Here is a 13,791-nt window from a genome sequence, read left to right as displayed (position 1 = left end):
CACATGATACGAATCTTTACTGCTGCCTTTTCTAATTTGTATCACAATATATCTAGTATTTATAGCGAAGTGTCTCTGGACTCTAAATTTGCGAAGTAACTTCGCATGCTGTCATGATCCTCCACGTCCACTACCATCCCAATGTAGCCATCTGGCCTCACAATGACGCTACAGCCTTTCTCCCTGTCAATCGCCAGCCTCTCATACACCCTTCCATGTCCTTCATGAGCGCTTTCTACATCTGCATAGACGCGCCAGTAATCCCACCCCAAATTCTCGTTCCACGGCCGGTATACCTCATGAAGCTCCATCAACTCCACGTTATTTCTTGCGGCACAATGCACAACCAGTACCTCTACCCTTGCCTGGGAGTCGCCAACGGTAAATCTACCAAGACCAGATTCATGATCACTAAGCCAGGACCCAAGAGACTGGAGCCGAGCCAGATGAGCACCCTTTGCTATGTCACCCGCAAAAATGAGGATCCTAAAAGCCCCATTTGCATGGAGCCTTGGATGAATGCGTGTTGTGACACCATCTGCCTGGCAAACGACCTGAAAGTCTGGCAGACGCTTACCTGGAACTATGTCTGCCTTCAACAAGCTTGGCACTATGTGCTCTGCGGATCCTTGAACCTGGACTATGGGTGACACTGAGTAACGGATAGACAGGCCCGTCGTGAATTTCATGGCACGTAAGAATTCGCTGTCAAAGCTTGCCGAAGGTGCGGAAAAAAGCTTCAGATATCCACGATCGAAAGAGATGAGATCTTGTGCCACAGGCCGTCGTTCGCTTTCGTATGTTGAGAGAATCGAAGGTGACAGAAAGTTATCAAGTACAAGACGAAGTTTCCAACCAAGGTTGAACGCATCTTGGATACTGGTATTCATGCCCTGGCCCGCTTTTGGAGAGTGGGTGTCTATGTCAGGTCAGTTCGTCCGGGATTTTCGCCAAAGAGTCCCGGCAAACACTTACGGACAGCATCGCCAACGAGAAATACACGATTCTTAGCACCGAACCGTTCACCGACGCGTTGTCCAACACGATAGGCTGACCACCATGAACAAGATCCTACCTCGAGCGTGTAAGGAGAAATAATCTTGCGAGCTGCATCCATGATTCGCTCAAAGGTCAAGTTTTTCGGGCTGCTAAGAACGCTACCGCTCTCAACGGGAATGTACAGACGAATCTCTCTATTCGGGCGAGGTACGAGGAGGATAGTCCCAGTGGATGCTCGTAGGTAGCACACTTTTCGGATGTCTGGGAAGTTTGATTTGGGAACTATGTCTGCCACACCTATTAAGCATCAGTACCAGAAGCTTTTATCTTCAGTGGAAACTAACCAAACATAGAGTCTGTCAAGTCACCCTCTAACTTTATACCTAACTGGTTACGAGTCCAGCTATGAGCTCCATCGCAGCCCACCACGTATTTTGCATAGATTTCTTCGGTGAGAATCTGTGGAGTTGAGTCCTGAGAAAGTCAGAAAAAGCAGACATTCTAGATTTTTTGCGTTTCTCACATTAGTTCGGTTTCCATTTTCCCTTATTTCATCCGGTGTTGTTGTCACGGACACCGTCACGGGATATCCTTTCTGGTCGCCGAGCCTAGTTTCGTCAATTTTGAGGCTAATAGGTATTCTTTGAACGTCCACTTTGATATTAGGACTTGATGAGAGATTTTCGAACATGTGATGTTCGACTCGTGCTGGTCGGAGTCGAAGTAAGCATGATATGACCAGTAGTTGGATATAATCAGAAAATCAAGCCATACGTAATAGAAATTGAAGAAGTGTACCTACATTGCTGAAGCATGATTTCTCTCGCCTTCCCGAGCTCGAGCACTCTATCTTGCATAACCTGCTCTCTTTTGATCTCAGTTTCAATTATGACACCATCCTCTGTCTTTCCCGTCCCCCATATTGCGATCTCTTCCAGTCTCCACGCTTCCGCCCATATCTTGTGTCCAATGCCAAGTGACTCAAAGATTTCAACAGTCGTGCTTTTTAATCCCTCTGCTTGCCCTCGTGGTGTCAGGCCAGGTTTCTTTTCGAGTAGCCGTACGCGGATGTTAGAGGAGCGAAACCAATTGGCAAGGGCCAGTCTAGAAATATCAGCAGTCAGCATTGTAGTTCCGTAGATACGGATCCAAGACAGTGGTTGTATGGTGGATGGTGCAAACTCACCCGGAAGGACCAGCACCAATGATCAGAACATCCACATAAGAAGAGTTCGATGAAGACATTGGAAAGAGAGGGATAGTAAAGAGCAGGTTGAGTAACGTTCCCTCCTGCGCTATAACCGAAAAAATATATTTCAAGGGGAATACCACAAGTTCATACCACTATCGTTTATTGACGATACCCTGGTAATTTGATGCCTACAAATTGATCTTTTATATCTTGCCGCAAGGTAAAAATAATCTGCAAGACATACGGGGTTTAAAAGCTGCAGTAGCGCTGGCGATCGAAATCTGCAAGTCTGAAACCAGCGTATCCCATATTAATGTGGCTGGCTGAATTCAAAGTCAAGATCTTAATTGCGACGACACCGCCTAACCAGTTTTCATTCCTCAATGGCGTAGTGCCAGGTTTTAGAGCGCTCATTACTCCGTTGGTATAGGATTAATCACAACTCACAGACTTTACATATATCTCTCCGTACTAAAGTAGCTCCCGTGTTAAGCGAGTTCCCCCCTTTACCGCCCGCTTAACATCACGGCACTACTATATAAGATATATTTCAACATATTCCATTTTTGTCTATCTAGGAAATGCGTTCATGTTGAATCGCTCAAACTTGTCGGAGTCTCAGATAGAACCTGAAATGCATGTCTCCTTGATAACGCTCAAGTCGGTAGAAAAGACTCTTTATCCTGAGTAGGCTGCAGATAATAGATGCCTATTCATTCTCAGTTAGCATTTCCACAAAGTACCATGCATGGCATTACTTACTGTAATCGACTTCCGTGCTTTTCCATAGCCCGGCAATATGTAAGTCTTGCTTAGCACCAATACTGCTGACCTCGTCTGTTGACCATTTAGCACTTCCCACCATGTAGACCCTTTCTCCACGCTTTATAGAGATCTCAACATCCCCAATAGTGCATGTGACCGATTTTGCAGCACACAAGTGATTCTCGTACCTGAGATTCTCGGGATTCCATCTCCCCTCAAATCTCCAGTTATCGTCATCGAGAAGTTCGTCTGCCTCGGGGCCCAAACATTTCCTAGCTGCTTCTAGCCCATACTTGACCCATCGCCTTGACTGTCCCCCTGGAGTGTCGTAGGCGCACTCGATCATTGTTACATCTTTACATCCATCTATCCCAAGAATGAAGCCGGACAGGTTGCGAACCTGTTGCGGACGTATGAATGATCCAAGCAGCTCCCCAGCCTCCGTCGGCTCACAATTTGCAAGACTGCTTCCAAGCCAGAGCAAGGTCTTGCGCTTGCTTCTTACTTCTTCGGCAGTTGATAGCCATCTGGCACCATCCTCGTACGTCCCAAGCAACCCATGGACTGTGATATTCTGAAAATTGGCTTGAGCTTTCAAGCCCAAAACCGAAGACTCAAGCTCGACTTGATCTACGTCCAAGGCATAGTAAGTCAATGGTATTCCTAAATTGTCGAGGGCAGACAGCAGGAGAGCAGTCTTCTGCATATTGCCTGCACCAAGCTCCACAATCATTTCTGTGCCGGTGGAAGCAATCTTTTTGGCGATGTCGTAGTTTCGCTGCAGCAAGAGCTCGTTTTCAACACGGTATGGATAGTAATGCGTGGTTGCCAAGATATTCGCATATAGATTCTGTCCTTTGTTGTCCCAAAGTAGCAACGATGGTAAGAATTTCGCACCAGAAGGTCGATAAAGTCCATCGAGGCATTTGGCATGCAAGTCTTGAGTAGAGGACCCTTTGGCCCGGATGTCAAAAATGGACGGATCTGAGACTAGTAAAGTCTTTTGAATCAATGGAAAGAGGGATCCAGTCCGTTTGGCCAATGATGATGGGTGAAGGGACTGGAATCGAGAAATGGTGACATTGAGGAGAGTGGACAGAATTCCCGCCATGTTGATAGTGGAATGATGATGCCAACATAACTGACGATTGTGTTGCACCTTTGGTATACCATATACATGAAGCTTATTAGAATGTGGGAACCAAGCAGTGGAAGTAAAGAGGGCATAGATTGATCGAAGAGAGAAGGGGAGAGTGAGAGAGAAAGCTCTGCTTATATCTCTCCCTATCCGCTTAGCTCCTGCAAGGCAAGAGCTACTCCTCACCGCCCGCAGTAGCAAGCGGCACTACTATATACTAAATATAATTTAGCAAAGCTTTTGATTCTTTGACTGCAGTCTTAGCACTTCCTGGTCATATCTACATCTCCTGCAAGTTGTCAATACTGCGTTCAGTCTCGTCACTTGTTAAGCTGATCATATGCAACTACCCCCGCCTTATCTTAGTTGATGATTCCCGTAATCGAAAAATTTACTTCAGTGGCCGATCTGAATGTATACATGGGGTGCATAAGCTTCAATGGCTTTTAAGTGTCTTGTCGGAATTTTATAGTTGACCCCTATGTCTTAGCCGCATCACCGATCCGATGCACGACACATACAGGTACATGTATGGTACTGGGAATGCCAAGTCGAGATGGACCATTTTAGTGTGCATTCCACCACCTCTTGTTTCATATCCCCTTGCAGATCATACATCATTCTACGGACAAAGCCGTAACTATTATGCTAAACACGGCTTGGGGACTTCAAAATTCCATCCTTACTTGATGAAATGTAAAAGTCTCTTCTCACATCTTCAACAGATCTTGGTTAGGATGGGCAAAAGTAGGGCGGAGTTACCTCCATACTTTGTATGCCACCAGTAGGTATTCAATATATTAGTAGGGTACCTTAGGGGCCGAAACGTCTAAGACAATTAAGCGACCCCATTGAGATAGGCGAAGGACTTTATTCTAACAACAAACATCTTTCTGTCTTGAATACTGGGCATGGAGAATACTGCATCTGCACTGTTCCTATCATGCCGGAAGACTCCCCAGTAGATGAGCAAGCAAGTCTACTAGGAAGCGGTGAAGAATCGAATCCTGGTCATGGTACCTTTCATGGCGCTCGCGATGAGGAACATCGACAGGAGCCAGCAACCTGTTCGACGCCTAATGACAGTCCCGAGTACCAGGTCAAATGGATTGGGGTTCTCATCCTCTTGCTAAGTTAGCTATACCAACGCTGCATTTTACTGACACTAATCTATAAATAGGCGTTTTTTTAGTGAATGCGGATAGTTCCATCGTACTTGCCTTGTTTCGAAATATCGCATCCGAATTCAATTCCCTCGGCTCCGCAAGTTGGATTATCAACAATTATATTCTCGGCTCTATTGCTTCCCAGCCATTGGTAAGATAACATCTTCACAGCCTTTTCTGACGAGTGGCTTTGCGGGGTTTACGCTAATCATGCATGTAGTATGGAAAGTTGAGCGACATATACGGACAAAAGCCGATTCTGCTATTTGCTTTCTGTTGCTGTATTGTAGGCGGGGTGCTCGCGTGAGTAACACTGCGGGCGCCTTTTGATCTTGAAAGATATGCGATCTAACGAATGGCAGTGGTTCTGGTTTCTCACTCGGTGGGGTTTTGGCAGGCAGGGTATTGCAGGGCATTGGCAGCGCTGGTATAACCGTCCTAATCTCAACATTGATTGTTGGTAAGCTATGCCCACGCCCTTTGCGAGAATTGTTGAGCATTCGTAATAGTTTTCTTAGACCTTGCGCCCAAAAAAGATATTGCTGTCTGGAGAAGCTTTGTCTACGCAGTCAACCATACCGCTCGAGCTCTTGGACCGTCACTCGGCGGTACTATCTCGGATACCATCAACTGGCGATGGTAATAGTCCCTCACTGAGTGCTATCTTTCCTGCCTAACCATTTGCAGGGCTTTGCTTTATTCTTCCCCTTTGAATTTCGTCAGTTTTGTCTACATCTGGCGCAAAATGTCATTTCCCCTGCCAGATCGGCATAACGACACCCAAGCTGCCTCGGAAGTAACTTCAGATTCAAAGCTTGGAAGAATTGATTTCTTTGGTGCTATAAGCCTTGGGCTTGCGAATTGCTCCTTGTTACTTTTTCTTGACCAAGCTCAGAAAGGGCTAAGTATCCACAACTGGCGTGCACTTGTCCTTGCTGGAATTTGGATGGTTTTTATGATAAGTTTTATCGTTATAGAGGCTGCATGGGCTCGAGAGCCCATTATGCCCTTGGAATTATTAAGAAGACGTGATGTCTTTTCTTCATACGCCATCCAGTTCCTCCAGACTTCTGCACAAATGGCGGTATTTACCTCCCTCATCTTATACTAGTCTCGAATCTCTGACGTTATTCCCTTAGTTTTATACTTCTATTCCTTTGTACTTCCGCATCACTCGCGGTGACTCGGCTACCCTAATTTCATTGCGTCTTCTTATCATTACACTGGGCACTATCTTAGGCGGAATAGCTAGTGGCTTCATCATTAGGACGCAAGTTACTCTAATATTTGTGTTTACTGCAGCTAATTTTCAATAGAACCGGGCTGTATCGACTCCCGATTTGGGTTTCTCTCGTTATATCAAACGCAGGTTTCCTGGCGATCTTTCTAAGATGGCATGGTGCCACCAGCTGGCTTGAAAGCTTCTACGGATTACCAGTTGGATTAGGATTTGGGGTGTCGTTATCGGCAGCTTTTATAGGCCTGACTGCGAGATTGAAGTCTTCTGAAGTTGCCGTGTCTACTGGTGGTTTCTATTTGAGTGTGAACCTTGGAAGCCTCTTTGGAGTAGGCATTGCATCCATGTTAATTGAAACATTCGTGGAGAGGACTCTGCTTAAGGGTCTGGAAGGGTTTCCTGACAAGGAAAAGGTAAATTTCAAACACAACAGCTTAGCGAATCAACAATTCTAGCAATTAACATCTACTAGATTCTACATGACATCTTGTCAGACTTGGATAGCATTGATCGTCTTTCAGGAAGAGTAAAAGATCTAGTGCTCCAAGCCTACACAAATAGTTTCACGAATGTGTGGCGTAAGTAGTTCCATAACAATATGCTGGAATACTACTAATGCTATCTAGTGTATGCTTTTATTTGCGGATGTCTGGCGCTTGTTGCAAGCTTCGTGATGAGTCAGGAGGAAGCCGAGGATACAGGGGTAAACGGGCTGAGTTAAAAGCTGCAAAGCCTTTGGCAGTACCTATCAAAGCTCTTGAAGCACTAGGTGATAGTTCTTATGATCTGTTGTGCTACTTTACAAGCCCTATAATGAGCGTGGGTCGCGGTTGACTGATGTTTAATCTTGTAAACTAGTTAGACTGTTTTCTGCAATTGAAAAGCCATGTACTGTAATTATTAAAAGCCAGGACATTGACTAAGAATTGTGTTTTAGTAAAGCTTATATTTACTAATCACAGTTTCCGGCTCTTTGCTGCAGTGTCTCGGCCCAACCTTGTGACATCACAGTACCCCCTGCATAACATTAGCGTGGCATAGTCTGATTGATCTTGTTAGTCTCGACTGAAGTCCTGTCTCGGATCAGTGTTTTTTTTAGGGTTAAGTTTTGCCACCATTTAGTTCCATAAATTGACCTTCATTGCACTTTCGTACGCACCATCAAACTCACTCTCTTTTACCCTTTGCGTTTGTGTAATTCCACAATCCACAAGATGGTTCTTACCCCGGGAACTTCAGCTCCATTCGATGACTTAAAAGCGTATAAACCTTGGGAAGTAGATGGGAAATATGTATGTTTTGCCTTTTTCATCCCTTCCGAGGAATTTTGCTAATATGCCACTAGTTCGGTGATGGCCGCGAAATTGCTCTCCTCGAATACATCTATAGCCATCCGTTATTACATCAGTTGCGTGGCAACCCCACAAATATCCTTGCCGCTATCGATACATTCGCCCAAACTGTCACGGGATTGATCAATATTGGCGAGACTAAAGGAGAGATCATCACTCCTCTGATTCTCCAAAACAAGCCTGCGACTATGCTTGAGCTCGGAGGTTACATTGGTTATTCTGCCATCATGTTGGGCGATGCTTTGAAGCAGGCTGGTGGGAAGAAGTATTACAGTGTTGAGAAAAATCCCTTGTTCGCAGCTGTTGCGGCCAGTCTTGTGGACCTGGCTGGTCTCAATGATACGGTACGGATCATAGTGGGAACTGGGGCAGAAGGCATTCAAAGACTGTTTTATGACGGCAGCTTGCAAGGGAAGGATTCCCAATTGGGGATGATTTTCTTTGATCACCATAAGCCAAGCTATACAGCTGATCTGAAACTATGTGAGCAACTGGGCTTGGTTGGGGCTCAAACTGTATTGGTGGCGGACAACATGATTCTTCCAGGAAATCCGCCTTACGCCGAATGGGTACGGGCAAGTATTGTAGAGAAGAAGCGAATGGTAGCAGATGCACCAGCCGCTGAGATATTGGGAAATCCAAATCTGCAGTACAGAAGTCGATCAGTCATTAGCTTTGAGCCTAGCGGTATGGAGGATGCACTGGAGATCACAGAATGCGTAGGCATCTCAGCTTGAATATTTATTGAGCATAGGCGTCATTATCTTGTCAACATTCAGCCTACATACTTCTTCTGAGACCCTGTCTCTCTATTGTCTCAAGTGAAATGACTTTGGAACCGTCACATTCGTCAAGGGGGACCCGAGGATATATATCAATTGAATAATGGGTCACACTCTCTCAGTCCATTGCCTCAGGTAACTAACTCTCAATTCATTTCAATCTGAAACGTTTCCAACATGAAGATCAATGTGTGGTCAGGTTTGGCATATATCTTGGATATACTGACCTTATCTACCCCTCGAGATAGAGATGGGGCTCAAACTCCCCTCGGTGGCGTTCGAATCGACGATGGTATGCCTGTCGGCGATCTTGCCGGAACACCAACGTTTGGTGCACCAAAAAGAGGCAGTGGATCTTTTGTTTGTGCCTACCCCGAGATGAAAGGATATAAAAGCTGCCATGGACCTGAACAGCGAGATTGCTGGCTTACGTCCACTCAGAACTCCTCGGATAGGTATGATATTGAATCAGACTACGAGTTTGTTGATAGTATTCCAGTTGGAATAACACGGAAGGTAAGCCTCCTATTTCTTACACTTTGTTCAACACAGAGAACATAAATCTTACGTGATCAAAAGTACCAATTGGATATTTCCGACATGCCACTGAATGTAGACGGAGTGACCATGGAGCACGGGAAAGTTTTCAATAGAACCTATCCAGGCCCGTGGATTGGTAAGACCAGTACCCCAGAAAAATCCATAATTTTGAGAGTCGGATTTCTAACTTGGGTCGCAGAAGCTTGTTGGGGCGACTGGATTGGTTAGTGACAACTTCCTAGGAAAAGGGGTTTTCACATGACTGATTTCGTCTTTAGAGGTCAAGATCACCAACAAGCTTGCTTTCAACGGCACTTCAATACATTTCCATGGTATCCGACAGCTCAACACTCCGCATATGGATGGCGTGAATGGCGTCACACAATGTCCCATTGCTCCCGGTGACAGTTTCACTTATAAGTTCCGTGCAATGCAGTACGGGAGCAGCTGGTATCACAGCCATTACTCGCTACAATATGGAGATGGAATGCTTGGACCTTTGACTATTTATGGTCCTGCGACTGCTAACTACGGCTCCAATGAAGCTTTCAAACCTCTATTAATGACTGATTGGAACCACAGATCAGTTTTCGAGGCAAGTTTACGTTCTCTGCTCTATTTTCCACCATGTCTAAGATTTAATATAATCTAGGAATGGCCAATTATGCTGGAATCTGGGTCGGCTCCACAGATGACGAATATTCTTCTTAATGGTCACGGTATGTTATATGTCAGGAAACGAGCAGAATTTCTCGTCAAGATCATACTAAGTTACTTTCATAGGACAATATGGCCCAGCAGGAGGTGAGCGGCATAAATACCAAGTTACTGTTGATGCGGTATGACCTTTCAGCTAAGATGATCTATGAAATTTGTTCTGACTCTTCTAAATTAGGGTGAAAGACATATGTTGATTCTGATTAATACCGCCGTCGACACGACCTTTGTTTTCTCAATAGATGACCATGAGCTTGAGATTATTGAAATGGATTTTGTTCCAATCCGTCCCTATAAAAGGACCAGCATTCTAGTCGGCATCGGTGCGTAGTTATACCCCATAGCTAGTTCCCCCGAGTTATTCACACGTTCTAGGTCAGCGATATCATGTCATCGTCACGGCCAAGCCCCTCAAGCACGTCAAAAACGACAACTACTGGATTCGAACCATACCAGCAAGACAGTGCTCGAAATTCTCTTGTGGACCAGATGAAAAGATGGGAATCTTGCGATACAATACCACTACCGACCCAGCCGCCAAAACAGCTGATCCCTTGAGCGCGCCGTTTCTCTTTGACATTGCGTGTGCCGATGAGCCTTACGACAATCTCATCCCTTATCAACCTTGGACAGTGGGAGAACCCGCTAATATCAGTATGTCTTGGTTTACACTTGCGAGTATGGTGCTAATCGGCCTCCTAGACACTTCTTCTACAACGAAGCCTCCCCCAGATCAAGCCCACAACTTTGAGATCAAATTGATCGAATCATCGGGTGTACCTTACATACCCGAAAAAGCATTAGTGAGGAAAATGATACGCCCCTTCAATAATTCGTACTGAATAATTATCCTAGCTGCGATGGACCATGCATCAAGCACCTTTTCGTATCAATTACAGCGATCCAACCATTCTAGACCTCAAGCGAGAAAAATGGGAGAAGACTCTTAACGTAGTCACATTGGACGACAAAACCGAAGATCAATGGATCTGGCTCGTGATCACTGCACCGGGTGAGGTTCCTTCGGATGGTGAGGGCCTGTTTATTCCCGCTGCTCACCCTATGCACCTTCACGGCCACGACTTTGCCCTATTGAAACAGTCGAGCGATCCGTGGAATGCCACTGAGGTCGAACTAAACTGCAACGGCAAGGGCATCAAATGTGATAATCCACCCCGTCGGGACGTAGCCTTGTTGCCGGCCTCTGGATATCTCATCATCGCCTTCAAGGCTGACAACCCAGGTATGTTCTACTGACAATGTAATTATATTTCTGCACTAACAAATCTACCAAAGGTCCATGGCTCATCCATTGTCACATTGCCTTCCATGCCTCCTCCGGTCTTGCTATGCAGGTCATTGAAAATAAGCATCTGATTCCTCCAACCCTTGGGGAAGATAAACAAGTATTGGAAGAATCGTGCCGGAAATGGAATGCGTGGTTGGAAGACCCCTTGAACCATTGGGACTTCCATGATACTTCGCATTTCCAAGATGATTCCGGAGTCTAATTTGTGGCACAATTTCGACCCAAACCATTAATTACTACTCGAGTGATGATCGCTAAAGGGTTGCAGTATCTTATAATTGATAATTTCTAATAAGAAAGTGTATTGTCCAGTAAAACCAAGTCTCAAAAACCGCATAATATAAAATCAGTAGGGTCGTGAAATGCAGTCTTCGGCAATGACAACGAACGCACAAAGATTTGCTAAGCCTCACATATGCCCAACAACGTTGACTGGAAAATATCTCATTCCTATGAAGGATGAACAATTGCCTATGTGGAATTTGGTTCTAGGGATGTCGGAAACAGAAACTGCAACACTGCCATGATGATCAGATACTTTGAAGACACTGGTGTAGCTCTATCAGCTTTGTATAGATTTCTCATGACAGATGCAATATCGTGCCATTGCGAGAATGGAAGTTGGACATTTAAATTTTGAAAGATTCTAATTTTCGAGAGATCAGAAACTTAAGACCAACGGCTCAACCACAACACAGACCACCGTGAGATGGGAAAGTATCATAGTGTCTGGGAGGTATTGAGTACATCGACATGTAAAGACGAAGAAGACGAAGATTGTAGGTGTAGGTATCACAGGAGTGATCACTTATTACTAGCTAGTATATATTTGGTAAGACTTGACTCTGGTTTTGGTGATTTGTATTGTGATGTGATGTCTAAGTGTCGATAGCAGAGCGAAGAGGTGATGCCTCTGCATCGCTTAGTCATCCACGCTAAGATATGTGACTATACACGTGAATTCCGATCCCGACAGTAGGTGTTGGACAATGCTGATCATAGAGAGGACGATAAATGGGATCAGAGCTAGTATAAAGGTTATAGACATATAATTGTGTGTATTTAGTGAAGACGAGCTAATCGAGATGAAGAGTTTTATCCCACAGACGCTTATGTAAGCAGCTAAGTCCAACAGTAGGTGTGTGTAGTGTTAAAAGCTTGGGGATACGTGCCAGAAATCATTCGCTTCCTCCACAATTGACACCGACGACCGACCCCACCAAGTCAACCCCACTACTTTGCAACGACCTCTCCTCTTCCACCTCCAACACAACTACAATGTCGCACGCACGTATAGAAGAAGTCAGTGACAGCGACGAAGACAGCGACCCCGCAGAAGGTGACATCTCAGACCTAGACTCCGACCTCGATGAGCGCGAAGTCCTGCGCCAGCGCGCTCCCCCTCCCGGTCCACGACCATCACAAGTCACCCCTCCCAACCTCGCCTCGAGAATAAACCCAGCGAACATTCCCTCTACAGGAAACTCACAGTTCCAAACAACAGAAGACGACAGCAAGTACAAGGACTACCAATGCATATACCCCGTCTACTTCGATGCGCGGAGAAGCAGGAATGGGGGCAGGATGGTGGGCAAGGCATTAGCGGTACAGAATCCGTTCGCGAGAGACATTGCTGCTGCGTGTGGTCAGTTGGGGCTGGAGCCATTATTTGAGGCTATGAAATTCCACCCGAAGGACTGGTCGAATCCGGGGAGGGTGAAAGTCAAGTTACGGGATGGGAAGAATCCTGGCATGGTCAAGAACAGTACGCTGCTTATCTTCTACATTGTAACGAGGGCTTGCTGATATCTGTTGCAGAACATCACCTATACATTCTTATCTCGAAATACCTCAAAGCCAACCCTACAACCGAAAAGGCTGCACTGGCAATCCGTATCCCGGGCCTGCCTGTTCCAGACCCAAAGAAACCGTACCAACCACCTGATGTTCCGAAAGGATGGAAGATCAACAACATACTGCCGTATTATAGTCCAGCTATGCATGGCGAGGGAGTTAGTGATAATTTCATGAAGGATATGATGGCTGAGATGGCGGCTGCGGGTGGTGGTGGTGGTGGTGGGGGATGCCAGGCATGCCGGATATGAGTGCATTACAAGGGATGATGGGTGGTATGGGAGGTATGGGTGCAGCTGGACCGAGTGGAGGTGCTGCTGGTGGGGGAGAGTCTAAGAAGAAGGACAAGAAGAAGAAGATTAAGGGATGAGGTAAGGTATAACAAATACCTTTGCTCTGGAGTTATGGAGCTGAGCTCAACGGGCTTCGCTCTTGCTTCTAATGCTGCTAGTGTGTTGGACTACACATCTGTTCACAAAGGATAACTAAGGTGTTCATTTCAGGTGCCGTATTAAAACACCAGCCCAGACAATCTCAGAGACTACTGGTCTCCACCAAAGATTTGCAAACAAATAGCAAATCAACTTGCCAGCTATATTGCTTGTTTGTCCCCCATTCAGTGATCCGATATTGACTGTTACACAAGCCATAGCTAACAGTGATTGGCTCCCTCACGGGGTCCCTGCATCGAAGAAACACTTCATATTGCTTTTTCTTTGCTTTTTATGCCAAGAGCCAAC

General features: G+C 45.6%; 4 protein-coding genes across 4 annotated transcripts; 3 read left to right on the top strand and 1 right to left on the bottom strand.

Annotated features, from left to right (window-relative positions):
- Positions 1–59: 59 nt before the first annotated feature.
- On the bottom strand, positions 60–2,244 carry fmpF (Aromatic hydroxylase; the record flags this gene model as incomplete). Its single annotated transcript, XM_031152734.1, has 6 exons — positions 60–919; positions 976–1,296; positions 1,344–1,473; positions 1,523–1,607; positions 1,798–2,103; positions 2,186–2,244. The coding sequence occupies 6 exons, from the start codon at positions 2,242–2,244 to the stop codon at positions 60–62; spliced, it is 1,761 nt and encodes a 586-aa protein (XP_031002923.1).
- Positions 2,245–7,711: 5,467 nt separating this feature from the next.
- LHYA1_G007808 (putative catechol O-methyltransferase) lies at positions 7,712–8,586 on the top strand (the record flags this gene model as incomplete). Its single annotated transcript, XM_031152733.1, has 2 exons — positions 7,712–7,789; positions 7,843–8,586. 2 exons carry the CDS (start codon positions 7,712–7,714, stop codon positions 8,584–8,586), a joined length of 822 nt encoding a protein of 273 aa, XP_031002924.1.
- Positions 8,587–8,808: 222 nt separating this feature from the next.
- On the top strand, positions 8,809–11,399 carry LHYA1_G007807 (Laccase; the record flags this gene model as incomplete). Its single annotated transcript, XM_031152732.1, has 11 exons — positions 8,809–9,147; positions 9,211–9,307; positions 9,371–9,394; positions 9,450–9,757; positions 9,824–9,890; positions 9,955–10,010; positions 10,067–10,211; positions 10,264–10,542; positions 10,591–10,691; positions 10,744–11,131; positions 11,185–11,399. The coding sequence occupies 11 exons, from the start codon at positions 8,809–8,811 to the stop codon at positions 11,397–11,399; spliced, it is 2,019 nt and encodes a 672-aa protein (XP_031002920.1).
- Positions 11,400–12,475: 1,076 nt separating this feature from the next.
- Positions 12,476–13,421, top strand: SEC65 (Signal recognition particle SEC65 subunit; the record flags this gene model as incomplete). The annotated part of the gene is given in 3 exon segments (XM_031152731.1): positions 12,476–12,962; positions 13,016–13,273; positions 13,288–13,421. The coding sequence occupies 3 exon segments, from the start codon at positions 12,476–12,478 to the stop codon at positions 13,419–13,421; spliced, it is 879 nt and encodes a 292-aa protein (XP_031002921.1).
- Positions 13,422–13,791: the final 370 nt, after the last annotated feature.

Source organism: Lachnellula hyalina, assembly GCF_007821495.1.
Source record: "Lachnellula hyalina strain CBS 185.66 chromosome Unknown contig00144, whole genome shotgun sequence".
Taxonomy (NCBI): domain Eukaryota; kingdom Fungi; phylum Ascomycota; class Leotiomycetes; order Helotiales; family Lachnaceae; genus Lachnellula; species Lachnellula hyalina.
Note: the sequence above shows the minus strand (reverse complement) of the source record. Positions and strands in the feature narration are given on the sequence as shown.